The sequence below is a fragment of the Capsicum annuum genome, chromosome 3, assembly GCF_002878395.1.
Source record: "Capsicum annuum cultivar UCD-10X-F1 chromosome 3, UCD10Xv1.1, whole genome shotgun sequence".
In the NCBI taxonomy this organism is placed as follows: Eukaryota; Viridiplantae; Streptophyta; class Magnoliopsida; order Solanales; family Solanaceae; genus Capsicum; species Capsicum annuum.
This window is the reverse complement of record NC_061113.1, coordinates 5,154,381-5,171,657: the sequence shown is the minus strand read 5'-3', so window position 1 is coordinate 5,171,657 and position 17,277 is coordinate 5,154,381. Positions and strand designations below refer to the sequence as shown.

The following is a 17,277-nucleotide window of genomic DNA, read 5'->3' as shown; positions in this document are numbered from 1 at the left end:
TAAACCTACTCTATTCTAGGCTAATTCTAAACTATGCTCCATTGCTTTCTCTACCCGACGTTCTGGGGCTTCGTCATGGATGTCCTCCGAGTATAAAATACTTTGGTGCATTCCCCGGTGAAGAAGTGCATAAGATCTCGGGGCATTCCCCAATAAAATGAATACAGTTTCTCAATTTTGTGCGTTAAAATAAAAAGAGACATTCAAAAAATATTCGCACATTCAACAAATCACCATCTTCCATTTTCTGTAATTTGCCTATCCAAACGTTGTATTTGCCTACCCATTTAACGATCTAAAATACGATACTATCAATTTTAACAATATCCAACAATGAATGAAAACTAATCAACATCCACCTTATTCGATTCACAACTCCTTCCCCCAAATTCCATTCTCAACATGATTAAACCAATTCAATACGAAATCAAGCAGTCAAAGCCACCACCGTGACAATCAAAATTTCTTAAAGACACAATTAAAACATATCAACGAATCACACTATTACTCACGTAAAATTGACAAAATTATAAAGAAAGGGATAAAAATTTGACCTCAAATATTGCCTCAGTCCACCAAATTTCTTGAGCAATTTCACGAATACATAGAAAGAGCACCGACCGGAACCGCGCAAACCTTGAACCCACGACAACCTCAAATCGAGACCAATTCGATAATGCTAAAATAGAACAGTGACTTTGGGGGTTTTGTTCAATGATTAAATGAGATGTCGACCTACCAAATTTACCAAAATTAATGCGATGGTGGTGAACTGCTTCAGTAGAACAGTAACGACGATGGTGACGGGTTACTTTGGTGATTGTTTTTCATACCCCACAACTATTTTCTCTCCAACCCTCACTTCCGACCAAGCTCCGATCAACCCCTACCCGTTGTCTTCTTCGATTTGCAAGTGGGTGTCGATTGTTTCCAGGGAGCTGTGTGTATTTCGGTAAGGGAGGCATTTTTGTGTGTTTGTTTTCTATGAGTTTTTCATGGGAGCTGTGAGTGTATCGAATGGATAAAAAAGGAAAAATCCGACCCCCTCGGTCAAGAAGAAAGGAATCTCTGTGTATGTAATTTTTTATTTCTTCCTCTCCCCTCTGAATTTTTTGTGTATATTTAATTAGCGTATGTGGTGATTATATGGTGAGGTGCGTCCTCTGTCCAAAAGGAAGAATCAAGATAATTGTGAGAGTCATGTCTGTATTCTATTGTTCTGTGAGTATGGAATCACGTGGGCCCCGTTTCTTTTTATTTTTGTTATTTTTTTTATGAATTTGTTTCAAATTAAAGAAAACATATAGGGTAGGGGAATAAGGGTGTGAGGTGGAGTAGGGTGGTGAGAGTAGGGGTATGGGATAGTGAGGTGGAAAAAGTTGTTTGAATTTTGTTATTTTTTGTTTTTTTGTGAAAGGATTATCATAGATGGTGTGTGATAAGATGAGCCAAAAATGAATAAAATTGGACTTCAGGAGGGACAAAATTAGGTGTCTACAACATGCCCCCTTTGAATGTAAACACGAAGTGTTTTCAGATAAAGAAGTAGACAATGAGACAGAATTTTGTCCCGACCATTATTCAAAAAGAATGAAACAGAAGGAAGAAGGGAGATCAAGTATTGATTTAGGACATCCCACCTACCCAAGTTATAAAGAAATCAATTGACACGTATCTTAAAGGACTGAAACAAGATGGACTATACCGAGTTGGAGAGTCGAGTGAGGTCCCGTCGAGGTTCTGGTCTGTGGCTCTGTTATTACATTAAAAAAAGAAAATTATAAGTTAAAACATAAATAAAATTATAAAAATCCTATCTGTGCAGCCTCTTTTGAAATCTTGACTTGAGTTTCATCACCATATTCTTCAGGAAGGCTCTTGACTTGCAATTTCTTCAACTTGTTGTTTGGATTTCAATTTCTTCAACTTGTTGTTTGACATTCAACTTCTTTACCTTGTTGTTTGACTTTCAACTTCTTAACCTTGTTGCTTGACTTTCAATCTCTCAACCTGGTTACTTGACTTTCAATTTCATCATTCTATTCTTCAGGCGAGCTCCTAACTTGCCATTTCATCACCCTGTTCTTCAAGCGGGTTCTTGACTTTCAATTTCATCACCCTGTTCTTCAGACGGATTCCTGACTTTGAATTTTCATCACCCTGTTCTTCAGGCGGGCTCCTGACTTGATATTTCATCACTTTGTTCTTCAGGCGGGCTCCTGACTTACAATTTTATCACCCTATTCTTCAGGCGAGCTCCTGAAACCAAAACCAAATCTAAAATGAAAATTATCCCAAACGAAGATTATGATAAAGAAAGATTTCATTTTTTGAAAGTATGGTCCCATTTTCCAAGAGGGTCCTGAATAGAAAGTAAAATTCCATTTTTCAAGAGGGTCCTGAATATAAAGTAAATTCCATTATTTAGGAGGGTCCTAAAATGAAAGTAAAATCCCATTTTCCAGGAGGGTCCTGAACAGAAAGTAAAATCCCATTCTTCAGGAGGGTCCTGAACAGAAAGTAAAATCCCATTCTCCAGGAGGGTCCTGAACAGAAAGTAAATTCTCATTTTTTCAGGAGGGTCCTGAGTAGAAAGTAAAATCTAATTTTCTAGAAGGGTCTTGAACAGAAAAAAATCTCATTTTCCAGGAGGGTTCTGAACAAAAAATAAAATCCCAATTTCCAGGAGGGTCCTGAACAGAAAGTAAAATCCCATTTTTCAGGGGGGTCCTGAACAGAAAGTAAAGTCCCATTTTCCAGGAGGGTCCTGAACAAAAAGTAAAATCCTATTTTTCAGGAGGGTCCTGAGCATAAAGTAAATTCCCATTTTTCAGGAGGGTCCTGAGCAGAAAGTAAATTCCTATTTTTCAGGAGGGTCCTGAACAGAAATTAAAATTCTATTTTTTAGGAGGGTCCTGAACAGAAAGTAAAATCCCATTTTTTAGGAGGGTCTTGAACAGAAAGTAAAATCTCATTTTCCAGGAGGGTCCTGAGCAGAAAGTAAATTTCTATTTTTCAGGAGGGTCCTGAAAAAAAAGTAAAATTCTATTTTTTAGGAGGGTCCTGAACAGAAAGTAAAATCCCATTTTTCAAGAAGTTCCTGAACAAAAAGTAAAATCTCATTTTTCAGGAGGGTCCTAAACAGAAAGTAAAATCTCATTTTCCAGGAGGGTCCTGAACAGAAAGTAAATTCCCATTTTCCAGGAAGGTCCTGAACATAAAGTAAATTTCATTTTCCAGGAGGGTCCTGAACAGAAAGTAAAGTCCCATTTTCCAGGAGGGTCCTGAGCAGAAAGTAAATTCTCGTTTTTTAGGAGGGTCCTGAACAGAAAGTAAAATCCCATTTTTTAGGAGGGTCCTGAACATAAAGTAAAGTCCCATTTTTCAGGAGGGTCCTGAACAGAAAGTAAAATTCTATTTTTCAAGAGGCACCTAGACATAAGGTAAAATTCCATTTTTCAGGAGGGTCCCGAACAAAAACAAAGGTCCCATTTTCCAGGAGGGTCCTGAACATAAAGTAAAATCCCATTTTTTTCAGGAGGGTCCTGAATAGAAAGTAAAGTCCCATTTTTCAGGAGGGTCCTGAACATAAAGTAAAATTCCACGGATGTGCATTTCCAATGGTAGCTGAATTAAGTGAAGCGAATTTCCCCTTTTTCAACAAAGAAAATTTGTCAGTTAAAAACTTAGTGGTGGCTTGCGGCCTTTGGCTGTCTCGACACCTGCTCCAGTGTTCATTCCCTCCATTTTGTTTCAGATTGCTGGCACTTGCCCCTGCTTTGTCGTGTCATTGACCCAAACTCAAATTATTAAGAGTGATTCCAAAATAAACACTGTAACTCTTCTTTGTCATGCTTCTCACATAAACCCTTTAAACCTTGGTATTGTCATGAGTTTCCCAGCTTGTCTGTTGACAAAACATTCTGCATGCCTTATTCAGCTCACAATCATGTCTCTTTCATATGCTGACTTTGTCTTGCTTTGTGCAATTGAAGAAGCTGGTAGCCAGTTTTGAAATCTTTTCTCACTTATTTTGATATGAACTTGACTCAAAGACAAGAGAAAAATGACAATGACTTTTATTTAGACCACTGACTCAAGAAAACAAAGTAAAAATAAAGAGAAGAAAGAAAATATAATGAATGTCCCTGTTTGAAACAAAGAAATGAAAAATTGATCTAGAAACGACAGTCAACTCTAATGATTATGCCATGCGTATGGGATTAAACTGCCTGATCTTTCCATCCAAAACTTTCTACTAATTGTTGTTGAGTTAATGACCCTAAAAGTGAGTTGTTTTCTTGGTCCAATTGTATTCGGAGACCTCATTCAGCTAGTGGTGCCTTGAAGGGTTTTCAGCAACAAACCTCTCTCATTTCCTTTTATCACCTGACCATTGCCTTATAGCATCCGTGAGGGTTCTTTACCAATAAGATTCCCTTATTTTCATTTCTTTCAACTCACAGTCGTCTCACAGTGCCCGTAAAGGTTTTCACCGATAAGACTCTCTCATTTTTATCTCTCTTAACTTACCATCATCTTACGGTGCCCGTGAGAGTTTTCACCAATAAGACTCTCTCATTTTTATTTCTCTCTTAATTCCTTATGCCAAGGAAGATAAATAGTATTCAAAATGTGTCATCACATCCATTGCATGCTTAGCCCTAACACTCTCAAAGATTGATTTGAAGGTCTTTCTTTGGTTGTAACTTGGCTTTTGGATAGTGATAGAAAGAAAGGATGGCATGGGGCCTAAACGACACCTGAAGTGGGGTATGACTTACAACTTTTGGAATCGACTCAAACAATGAGGATTAACTCATGCCCCAGTTTCTTTTAACTGGATAATTCTAAACTATTTATTTGGTTGGACCGAGCTCAGAGTAGGGAAGCATACGTATCTTACCCCTGAGAGAGGAGAATCAGGTCACGTGTAGTTCTGGCAGCTTGTTCTTTTTCTTGATTCTGTTTCTTTTTTTTTTATTTTGTTGACTCTTTTCTCTTTGGGATTTTTCTGACTTTATTTTTCTTGACACTCTTTTTTTTTACATGCTTTTCTCTCTTTTGTTTTTTGAAACTTTTTGAGTCTATTATTTTGCTTGACACTTTCTTTTGAGCTTTGCTGACTCTATCTTGATTCCAAAAGAGGTGTATGAAAGAAAATAAACCTATAGGTCGAATGGGGTAAACAGGATGACACAATGTTTGGATAGCTGAATGAACTGCCTTCGTAATGTCAATCCTTGAAAATGCAAGCGGCATATCATGCAATATGAAAGTGAAAGATTAAGATCATTTGACACTTTAATATCACTATCTTTAATTGAGTATGTGTGCTACTTCTTCCTATACACTTTTCAAACATACAACTCCACCTTTGTTGTACATCCCTCATATTGAATGACTCATGCTTTCGTGGAGTCGATTTTCTTTCTATTCCTCTTGCTAGGATCATGCAGACACTGTTTGACCTAATCGAGATATGTCTTTCAATTGATGACCAAGTTATTCTTGTGATTCTCAAAACAATTGCCTTAATTTTCAAAGAAGGCTTTAACTTGTCACCAAATATCTCAGCACTCTACCTATTTTTTCAGATATTTCTTCTAACTTTAGCCCTCTGATTCCATATTTCATGGTTTGATTGGATTTTAAAATGTGGCTAAAATTTTCACTAGCGTGTCATATCACTAGAGTCAACATAAAATGTACTATGTAAAGAAAATGAACAAACAACACATATTTAAAACACAAAGCAAAATGGGACACTTCATTTAATTGAAACATAAGATAGAAGGGTTTGAACATAAATGACAAAAGGACAAGATAGATTCTGAACTACAACCCTGAAATAGTTCAAAAAATAGAAAATAAAACAAAAACAAGCTACCAGACCTCTTCTTAGTAAGGAGAGGTGTGACTTCTCAATTGCTGAGCCTGACATCTTAGCCACTGGTTTACATATCAGCATGACTAGAGTTTCCCTCACTGTCAAATGTTTTGCACCATAATTGATCCATTTAGAATCATCTTTTCCATTTCTCATTTCAAATATCGACAATCTTCAATACTATGACCCTGAGCATCAGAATGATATGCACATCGTACATTAGGATCGAAATTTCTTAAACACCGATTAAGAGTATATCCAAGGAGAGGAGTGATCATGCCCCATTGTACCAATCTCTAAAATAAATTGGCATACGACTCTCCAATTGGTGTAAAGCTATCTCTCGACTTCTGCCTCATTTCATCATTTGGCTTGGATCGAAAATCAGGCTTAGAAGGGTTTTGGTATATTTGTGGAGTTAGAGAATGACTCTAGGAGTTGGTTTGTTCCACTGTGGGTAAGATAGGGGTTGAATATGTGGTTGTGCATTATATACTGGATATGGAGGGGGAGCAGTAGAGTATAATGGATTTTGGGAGTGATTATGTGAAACTTGGGCATGAACTTGGGTTTGTGCCTGAGAGTGACGACAACGTAGTTTTCTTGATCTTTCCTGCTGTCCAACTACAATAGTAGATGCATCTTCCTCATTTTTTTTCTCCCTGAAACTTCCTAAACCCTTTTGAATTGCTTGAGTAGTCGCTTTTAATGTTGCAAAACTCACAATGCGACCAGTCTTAATTCCCCCTTCTATCATCTCCCCTATTTTAAGAACCTCAATAAATGACTTGCCTAATGCAGGTAACAAGTTTTGATAATATGTTTCATCTTGCGCTTGAATAAACACCTCCACTATTTTGCTTTCCTTCATTGACAATTTTACTCTAGCACCTTGTTCGTGCCATCTGATCGCATACTCCCTAAAACTCTCAGTATTCTTCTTTTTATACAAGTTAGGGATTTTTCGTCAGGGATCAACTCCACATTGTATTGAAATTGTTGCAAAAATTCGTTAGCTAGGTCATCCCAACTAATCCATTTGTCAATGTATTGGTCAAAAAACCATTCCAAAGCTAGCCCTAAAAGACTCTCCCCGAAATAAGCCATGAGTAGTTCTTCCTTCCTTCCAGCCCCTCTTAATTGGTTACAATAGTGCCTCAAATATGCCACTGGGTCCCCATGTCTGTCATATTTCTCAAACTTTGGCATTTTTAAGCCAGGAGGAAGGTTGACACCTGGAAACATGCATAAGTCCTTATATGAGACACTTTTGTAACCCCCAAGTCCTTGTAAGTTCTTCATAGCCAGTTCCAAACTTCTAAATTTTCTGGTTATTTCCTTTTCTTCTTCTGTCATAACAGGCTTCTCAGTATTAGGAGGAAATTCAGGCGGGTGGGTGTCACCGTAAAGACCAGTCAACTTGAATGTAGGCTCGGAAGTGTAATGCTGATCACCAATATTATCCAATGCAGGCTCTCTTCTAAAGTAAGAAGACACAACTTGTGGATGAACATCAAAAATTGGAGCTTAAAGTGGGGGTGGCACCGCAAAAGCATGAACAGCAGGTGGAGCCGAGTATGTGGTAGTCTTGGATTAGGGAGTGAGGAAATGAACATTAGAAGTGGTTGTTGTATATTGTTGCCCCGGAGTCGATCCTGATGCATGTTGTGGCATTTCAACAAAAATAGGAAATTGTGCATGTGACACGGGAGGCAAGCTAGAAAGATATTCCAGATTATCAGTGGGAACTGGAGGAGGCGGCAACCCATTAGCCCAAGCTCGATGCATTTCTATCATTTGTTGCCTTAATTTTTGAATCTCTTCATTAGCTCCTAAATTCTCATTTTTCGAACTCCTTGTCTGATTAGTGACAACAAACTCGGTATCCTTGTTGGCCATAACTTTCTCTGTGACTTGGTGCAATATAGAGGACAGCCAAAATGCCACAAACCAACCACCTTAAACTAACTGAACAAGCGATAGCAAATGCGTTAGAGTTCATGACTTTCTGGAAATATATTTTTTTTCTTTTTGAAAAGGTCACTGAACCCAAGAAGGGCGCCTACGAATCTCACCCCCGAGAGAGGAGAATTAGGTGTGCCTAGTTCGTGAAGTCTTGCCAAAATGGCCAAATTAAACTCTTTTTCTATTCCTTGAAACTTTGAGAATAAAAGAAAATAACAATTTGTCAAAAGAAAATCTTTTTGAATTCTTCAGCTTTAACATCCCTATACAAAATGAAATCTATGATTAAACCAAATTCCATTCTCAACATGATTAAACCAATTCAATACGAAATCAAACATTCAAAGCCACCACCACAACAATCAAAATTGCTTAAACACACAATCAAAACATATCAACGAATCACACCATTACTCACGTAAAATTGACAAAATTATAAAGATAGGGATAAAAATTTGACCTCAAATATTGCTTCAGTCCACCAAATTTCTTTAGCAATTTCACGAATACATAGAAGGAGCAGGGACCAGAACCGTGCAAACCTCGAACCCACAACAACCTCAACTCAAGACCAATTCGATAGTGCTAAAACAGAATAGTGACTTTGGGGGTTTGGTTCAATGATGAAATGAGATGTCGACCTATCGAATTTATCAAAATTAACGCGATGGTGGTGAACTGCTTCATTGGAACAGTAACGACGATGGTGGCGGGCTACTTCGGTGATTTTTTTTCATACCCCACAACTATTTTTGCTCCAACCCTCACTTCCGACCAAGCTCTGATCAACCCCTACCCGTTGTCTTCTTCGATTTGCGAGTGGGTGTCGATTGTTTCCGGTGAGCTGTGTGTATTCCGGTGAGGGAGGCATTTTTGTGTGTTTGTTTGCTATGAGTTTTCCATGGGAGCTGTGAGTGTATTGAATGGAGAAGAAAGGAAAAATCTGACCCCCTTGGTCAAGAAGAAGGGAAGCTCTATGTGTGTAATTTTTTATTTCTTCCTCTCCCCTCTGAATTTTTAATGTATATTTAATTGGCGTATGTGCTGATTATATGGTGAGGTGGTCCTCTGTCCAAAAGGAAGAATCGAGATGATTGTGAGATTCATATGTGTATTCTGTTGTTCTGTGAGTATGGAATCACGTGGGCCTTCTCCCTTTTCATTTTTTTTTTGTGAATTGGTTTTCAATTAAAGAAAACGTATGGGATAGGGGAATGAGGGTGTGAGGTGGGGTAGGGTGGTGAGATTAGGGGTATGGGATAGTGAGGTGGAAAAAGCTATTGGAAGTTTGTTATTTTTTATTTTTTTGTGAAGGGATTATCAAACGGATGAAGGTGCGTGATAAGGTGAGCCAAAATTGGATAAAATTGAACTTCAGGAGGGACAAAATTAGGTGTCTACAGTCCAGATTGGACAATTAAGGATTAAATGACAAACTAAACCCTGAATTGAGAGACACAACTAAAGAAAGATGATGAAAATAAAATCATTTTTGGGTTTTTAATTAGAAACTAACACCAACAACTATGAAAGAAAAAATCTTTTTGATATTTTCGTTATATAAAAATGTACAAAGCTCCTATTGAAAGGGGAAAAAATTTTGGAGTTTTCGAATTGTGAATGCTTACTAAATAAATAAAAGGAAATTTTTTTTAACGTTTTTCATTTTTTGGGAAATGAGTGAAAAAAGTAAAAAAATAAATTTTTTTTTTGAATTTTTGAATTGTGAAACAAAAGCCATAAAGAACCCTAAAAACTACCAAATCTCTTCTTTTTCACTCTTTTTTTCTTCCTTTTTCAACAATTTCCTTCCTACACACTTTGCCTCTAACTCATGCTTTTGCCCAAATTAGTCTGTCAAATGACCTTGTTACTCTCAAAGATGCAACATTTAGCACGCAGGGATGCTTTAGAGGTGAGTTTCCTACAAAGGACCAAGTGGGACCTGCTAGGTCTTCAATATGATGCACATAAGCATGACCTAAAGGTTGACCTACATTGGGGTTCACTAATAAGGCTGTTCGGGGGGAGCGTATGGTCGATAGTGGCTGATTTGCTTTCCACCTACTCCATAACACCGATGGCTCCCCCCCCCCCCCAAAATAAGGGTGACTCAACTAGAGGTCGTGTACAACATGTGTACTGCAGACTTGTTGCAGAAAGAATGACTCAGGTTATGCACAGGATGTCAGATATAAAGCGGTAACACATAAGATAAAAATTGTAAACAAAGAGCACGTAGGCACTCAACAGTGATAATATAATAACACAAAACAACACAAACAAAATGTCTATACACCTATAGTGTCAAACTAAGCCGATACAACTCCAAAATAAGCTCGAATTCCAAAAAGTCCCTAGCAGAGTCCCGAGAGCTGTCACACCCCTTTTTTAACCAAAAAGATTCATTTTAAGTTTGAAAGAGTTTTTATTATTAGGTGACAAAAGATGAACATTTGTTTAGAAAAAAGATTATTTACATTTTTGTTCAGAGTCGCCACTTGACATAATTCGGCGTGCCAAGTCACCTTGAAAAAATCCTTTTCAAAATGACTTGACTCTTTAAACTGGTTTGCAAACAGAGATTCGGGCTAAGGAATTCTATTGACCAAGGGGAAGGTGTTAGGCACCCCTCGATTCCGTGGTTCGACCACGATTGTTTGGTGGAGCATATCGGCTAATTTGACACAACAAAATGTATAAACCACAAAAAAACACGAAAAAAGCAAATAAACAAATCAAACAAAATTCAAAACCAAAATAATGTCCAGTCTGAATTATACAGTCCCAAGGATAGAAAAATACGAAAAGATAAATCCTATTCTAGACTAATCCTAAACTATGCTCCAATGCTTACCCGATGCCTCGGACCTTCATCACGAACGTCTTCCGCCAACATAATACGTCGGGGCATTCCCCGGTTAATAAATACAATGTGTCTCGGGGATCCCCCGGCTAAATAAATACATTTTCCAAATGCGAGAAAGACAAATCATTTCACAAATATTTCAAACACTCATTTAAACATTCAACGCATTTAATCAACACACCACTCCTAAATTTTGCCTACCCGAACCTAAACATTTTTCCTATCCAATTCGACCTATCATGATACTATAGAATTCACAAACTTAATTCCAAATTAAACAAAACAACAACGAACCAACATTAAACCAAATTTATCCTTTTTATCAATCTCGCAATTCCACCCCAAATTCTCTTCTCCACCAATAATTAACACATGCTTCGATTATCAAATCAATTTTCCACATTCAAACCAATATCAATCGACACAAAATAAAGATTCAAACATGTCAAACAACAAATCATTCACATTCACGAAAATTAAAGGAAGAGGAGATAGAATTGGACCTCAATGCCGCTTTCAAAATCGATGTATTATTCGATTAAATGGGGTGCAATCCACATCCTAAACCTCGAGTCGAACCCAACAATGACCAATCAAACCTCAATACATACTCGTCACTATTTTGACTATTTTTCGACACCGTTCTCCAGCAGACTTCGCTGAAATCGGACGAAGTTGGTCCAATACGATCAAATTAGAGTCGGAGGCGTGGTTTCTGTCACGTCGAAACTCCGGCGAGCTTTGACAGTAACAAAAAACAGAGAGAAACTAACCACCATACCGTTTTCTAACGGGATCCGATGATGGAGTGGATATTTGGTTGTTGTTTTTTATGTTTCCAGTCGATCTCCGGCAGTCACGGCCATAGACGACGATTGGGTATTCTCCGATTGGTAATTCCGGTGATAGTTTCTTTAGAAAACTGAGCCAAAATCTGTTACCCCTTTTTTGATCGGTTCTCTCTCCCTCAATTCTCTCTCTCTATTCTCTTTGCTGTTTTACTCTGATTTCTTCACTATTTCCGACCTATCTCCCTCCGTTCATCTTTCCCGATCTATTCTACTGTATTTCTCCCTTTTCAGTGATGTGTGTGTATACCAGTATGTGGGTGTGTGCAAATCAGTGAGGGCGAGTGATTATTGTGAGCTGTGTGTATAATATGTATGTATATGGTGAGAGAATGTGATCATAATGATGATGTGGGTCCCACCTTATATTGTTATGGGGTATTGTTGTTGTGAGTAAAAAAATATGCTCCTCCTCACGTGTCGTGTATGATGTGTACATATTTCTTTTGGTGAGGTGTTCTTTTTCTTTGAGTTTGTTAGGAAAAGATAAAATTAGTTAGGAGTTGTTATAATTTTTTTTGTATTTTTGTGGGGTATAATTACATGGATGAGGGTGTACAATAAAGTGAGGTAAAAATGAATACAATTAGACTTGGGAGGGACAAAATTAGGTGTCCACAATTATGATGAAATAATGGAATTATTATATATTGGGGTATGATATGTAATTAAGTGGGAGTAGAGGAATTTTTTGGTAATTGTATAAGAGGTGGTCGAAACCACCTCTTCTATATAATAGAAAAGTAATAATAGTGTTATAATGAGTTTGTTAATATCTCGATTAATCTACTATTTTTTTTAAGTAAGTAATAATAGTGTTATAATCAGTTTGTGAATATCTCGACTAATCTATTATTATTTGTTTATTGTCTACTATCATTATATATATGAATCGAATAACGATTTTGTCATCGAGATCTAGACTAATGAAAAATAATTCATTTAGTATTGTCGCATCCAGTGTTTTAAAAGGCAAGTTTGGGAATCTTCTCAAGATGGGGCACTAACGAATTAAAACGTCTCGAAACTCAAGTGTAGTACTTAATTCTATGAGGTTTACGCCTTAAGCATCCGATCATATGTCTTAAAAATACTTTATACAATGCTTGGGGTTCAGCTAGTAACTCTTACATAAATTAAATATCAAATTCCTTAATCAACACTTTTAATCCTCATAATTCTATAATAAATGAATCATGCTTAGTGTTTTTCATCTATAGAATAGGAAAAATGAGAGTAGCTAAATAACAAGTCGTAGTATTGCTTATTTATTTTTTGAGAATGTCGTGAGGGTGAATATGAATTAATTTTTTAAAAAATATAGACTGAATACATATATAGGCCCCTCAACTATTCGATCTTTTCCATATAGACGCCTCAATTAAGCCATGTACCTATTGAATCCTTTACTCCTTCATAAAACATGTCAATTGAGTCCAATCTGTTGACGTGACAAAAACTATAAAATGCGTGTAATACACATGCTAATGATATGGCAAAGTGACAAATCAAATAATGACGCGTGGCATTTTAACTTAAAATAATTATAAAAATAATTTTAATATAATTAAATCCAAATTTGAAAAAAAAAACTAATACACCCCACCCCCAACAGCCCTTTTCTTCCCCCCCCCCCCCCCCCCCCCCCGCCCCTCTTCGATTGAGCACAAACAGTTAAAAAAAATAAATTGTATCTTATTCTTCTTCTTCAATTTTATTTTATTCTGTTTTTTATTGTTTAGTTAATTTCGTTGATATTCTGATTATTGAATCGATTGTATTGTCTTGAGTCTTACTTGGTTGTTATTTTGATCTGAAAATCGGAAAATTATTAGGATTTTGTTTTCAATTGAATTTTTTGTTATTGAATTGGTGTTGATTTAAGTATTTTTTTTTTTTTAGTTGTGAAGATGGATGGATTGAGAAGCCATTAATGATTTTTAAAGAAGTCATTAATGGAGAAGAAGATATGGACAAGAAGATGATGGCTATTTCTTTTTTTTTTAAAAAAATTCTTTAATATGTTCTTTTTATTGGTTGGGGTTTTTTATGTTTAATTTTTTGATTAATTATGATTTCTCACTCAACTTATATATGAATGAGTTTTAAAGAAGCCATTAATGGAGAAGAAGATGGGCTATTTCTTTCTTCTTCTTTTTTTTTTAATTTCTTTAGTGTTTTTTATCATTGGTTGAAGTTTTTTATATTTAATTTTTTTTATTAATTATGGTTTCTCACTCTCCTAATGGAGATTGTATTAAACATGTCATGTCATGTCAGCACCATGTTAGCGATTGGGCTTAATTGACACATTTTGCGAAGGAGTAAAGGATTCAATAGTTACATGCCTTAATTGAGATGCCTATACGAAAAAAATCGAATAGTTGAAGGACCTGTATATGTATTCTGCCAAAAATATACATACATACATACATCCGAAATTTATATCTTCACTTGATTGATCCTTATGTTTTTGGCCAATGTCTCAAAATTATCATAATTTATTAATTTATTATTTGAAAGTGTTTTATTTTTATTCACGGAGAAGTTATGTTTTAATTATAATACTAACAATTTGTTGATTTATTTCTTTTGGGATGTAAACTGCATAGTATAATAGCCATAATTTTTAAGAATTGTGATTCTTTTATTGTTTGAAAGTTAAGATGTTAGAGTTGATTTACATCACATAATAGCTTTTATATCATTAAATTACCTCTACTTATAAAGTGATGTTAGAATTCTGTTTTCTATGAGTATTTTTAATCATGTTTTAAATTTTGAAATATTATTAATGTATTATTTTTTAAAATTGTTGTGTTATTATAATATTTAACTATGTTATAAGTTAAAATTAAAACTAAAGATTCACGGGTGCAAAGGTTTTATGAAGATATGATAAATTATTATTTGCGGAGGAATTCTTCCTCAATACATACAAGATGCTATACAAAGTGTAGTTGAATATCAACTCTCTAAGAGATAAACTATAATTCTAATTTTATGTAAAGAGATAAACTGAACAATTCTAATCAAATATAAATACATAAATGTGACGATTATGATATCCTAACATGCCCCCGCAAGCTGAGCAGTGGTTGTGCAACTGCAAGCTTGAAACACAGGAGATGAAACTAACGGGAAAGAAGGCTCTTGGTGAAGGTGTCTGCTAACTGATCCAAGGAACTGATATAGGGAACGTTCAAGTCCTTAGAGGTCACTTTCTCTCGAACAAAATGAAAATTTAATTCAATATGTTTGGTTCATGCATGAAAAATAAAATTGGCAGTGAGGTAGGTAGTAGACAGAGTATCACACCATAGTGCGAAAGCTTGGGGAAGAGAGATGCAACTCTTGAAGAAGATGTTGCATCCAGGTAACTTCTACAGTAGCCGCAACTAAGGCCCTATTTTTAGCCTCGATACTAGATCGTGCAATTACTCGCTGCTTTTTTGAGCTTCATGACACTAAATTGGGTCCAAGAAATAGACAATAACCATTGGTAGATCGCCGATCATCTGGACAACCAGTCCAGTAAGCATCTATGAAGGCCTGAAGTGGTAAGGAGCTAGCGAAACGCAAATGCGAACCGAGGTTTAGGATTGCCTTTAAATAGCGCAACAAGTGTTTTATAGCAGTGTAATAAGACTCCATAAATTTATGCATGAATTCACATAATTTGTTGACAGTAAATGACAACAAAACTTATATACTTTTTTTTTCATTGATAAAAGGGCATTACAATTACATAGTCCATGAGTTTTTTGAAACAAGATGGACAAAAGCTTTTGCTTTTTCTTTTGATCACTGGCTCAACAAAATACACTATAGATTATGATAGATATAAACTTGTTTGAGTACTGGAAATACTATATTTTTAACAAGTTTCACAAAACAATAATAATAACAAAGTAATTAACCACTTGATATATAAGAGCGCATAGGACACAATTCCAAGAGTTATAAAATATAGGACAACATTAATATTGCATGCAATGCAACAATATCCAAACTTTGTTGATCAATGAAGACCACCACCAATACCGCCACCGCCACCAAAGCCTCCACCAAAACCTCCACCAAGTCCACCACCTCCTCCTCCACCAAAACCACCACCACCACCGACGCCGCCACCAAGACCACCACCAGCACCAAAACCACCTCCTGCACCACCACCGACGCCGCCACCAAACCCTCCCCCTGCTCCACCACCTCCACCAAGACCACCACCACCTCCTAGACCACCACCCGCACCGCCACCAAAACCACCACCTGCACCACCACCAGCACCTCCACCAAAACCACCACCAGCACCTCCGCCAAAACCACCTCCACCTCCTAAGCCACCACCACCACCAAGAAACTTTTTACTATAAATCCCATGTCCTAAACCCCCACCAAAACGACGATTCCTAAACATTAACTTCTCATTTACAACTTCCTTCGTAACAACATCAGCATGGACATAATTGTCTACAACAAATACAAGCAAGAGAATAAAAATCCCAACACTACGAGCAGATAACAATAAACCCATTATTTATGACTACAATTCCTAAACCCTATGTGTAAGAAATGAACTAAAATATCCAGAACATGCAAGAATGTTTACAATATATGAGCCTATTATATAGTGCAAGAAAATCACACATGGTCTTTGTAACTCTAACTGTCACCTTCTACTCTAATTGAGTAAATGCATGCTTGCTATACTCTCTCCTGTTGGTTAGAACTTAGAAGATTTAATTCTTGCAACTGCCCCTCTCCCCACACTAGCCAGGGCGCACTTATGTTGAATTTTGTGGTGCTCCGGTACTCTTAAACCTGACGCAGATTAGATATAATAATATAAGAAATGTATAAAAGTACATTGACATAGGATTTAAAAGCACTTTGAGAATCAAGAAAATAGTGTTAGATGCTTGGTTTTCATGCAGAACCTTAAAGTTATGAAGTCAATATGTATATTCGAATCTCTCGGACACCATGACCCCTAAATCCTGGCTCTGCCAGTGCCCCACACACTTACAAAAATCACAAAGACATAATTATTTTCATTATTGCTTTTAATTTGACTTTTAGAGTGTCTCACATTTATTGTGAATTTATCCCATCGTTCCACGTTACAAACAAAGACACTTTAGAACTATGAGAAACAGTGTACGAATCCTAATTTTCAGTAAAATCATGTGAATACAAATCATGGATTCACCTATGAGTCAACCAATGTAAACTAGTGTCTGAATAAAGATTTTCCAATAAGCAACTCCAATTTATTATGTTTACATAAAAGAAAAAAATAATTATAAGTATACAAAATATAATTTTATATATATTCAAAAATTACTTCAATTTATTCTTATGATGAAACACAATTTTTCAAATATCCGTTTCACTTTAAAAACAAAAACTTTTTTTTCAATTACTCATAAATTCATTGACTTTTTGAACTACTTATTATAATGGATCAGATAGAAGACTTCTTCCATGATAGCTAAACTTGATGTTATCTTGTGAGTTGGGTCCTAATTGTATGCCATTAATGGTGTAATTAATCTATTTTTCCTGCCAACAGTTTGTGGTTTATCTTTGTCTTTCATTGAAAAATGCTTTGGTTTAAAAGTATTCATTGACTTTATGAAGCGTGACTTTTGTTCCTATCACTCTTCCTATAGGTTTTTTCTTAAAGTAACTAATAATAGTGT

At 36.2% G+C, this 17,277-nt stretch overlaps 1 protein-coding gene across 1 annotated transcript; it reads right to left on the bottom strand.

The window, feature by feature from the left end:
• Positions 1-15,265: 15,265 nt before the first annotated feature.
• LOC107865619 (glycine-rich cell wall structural protein-like) lies at positions 15,266-16,194 on the bottom strand. Its single transcript, XM_016711844.2, has one exon. It carries the CDS (start codon positions 16,107-16,109, stop codon positions 15,594-15,596), a length of 516 nt encoding a protein of 171 aa, XP_016567330.2. The 5' UTR covers positions 16,110-16,194; the 3' UTR covers positions 15,266-15,593.
• Between the last annotated feature and the right edge of the window lie 1,083 nt (positions 16,195-17,277).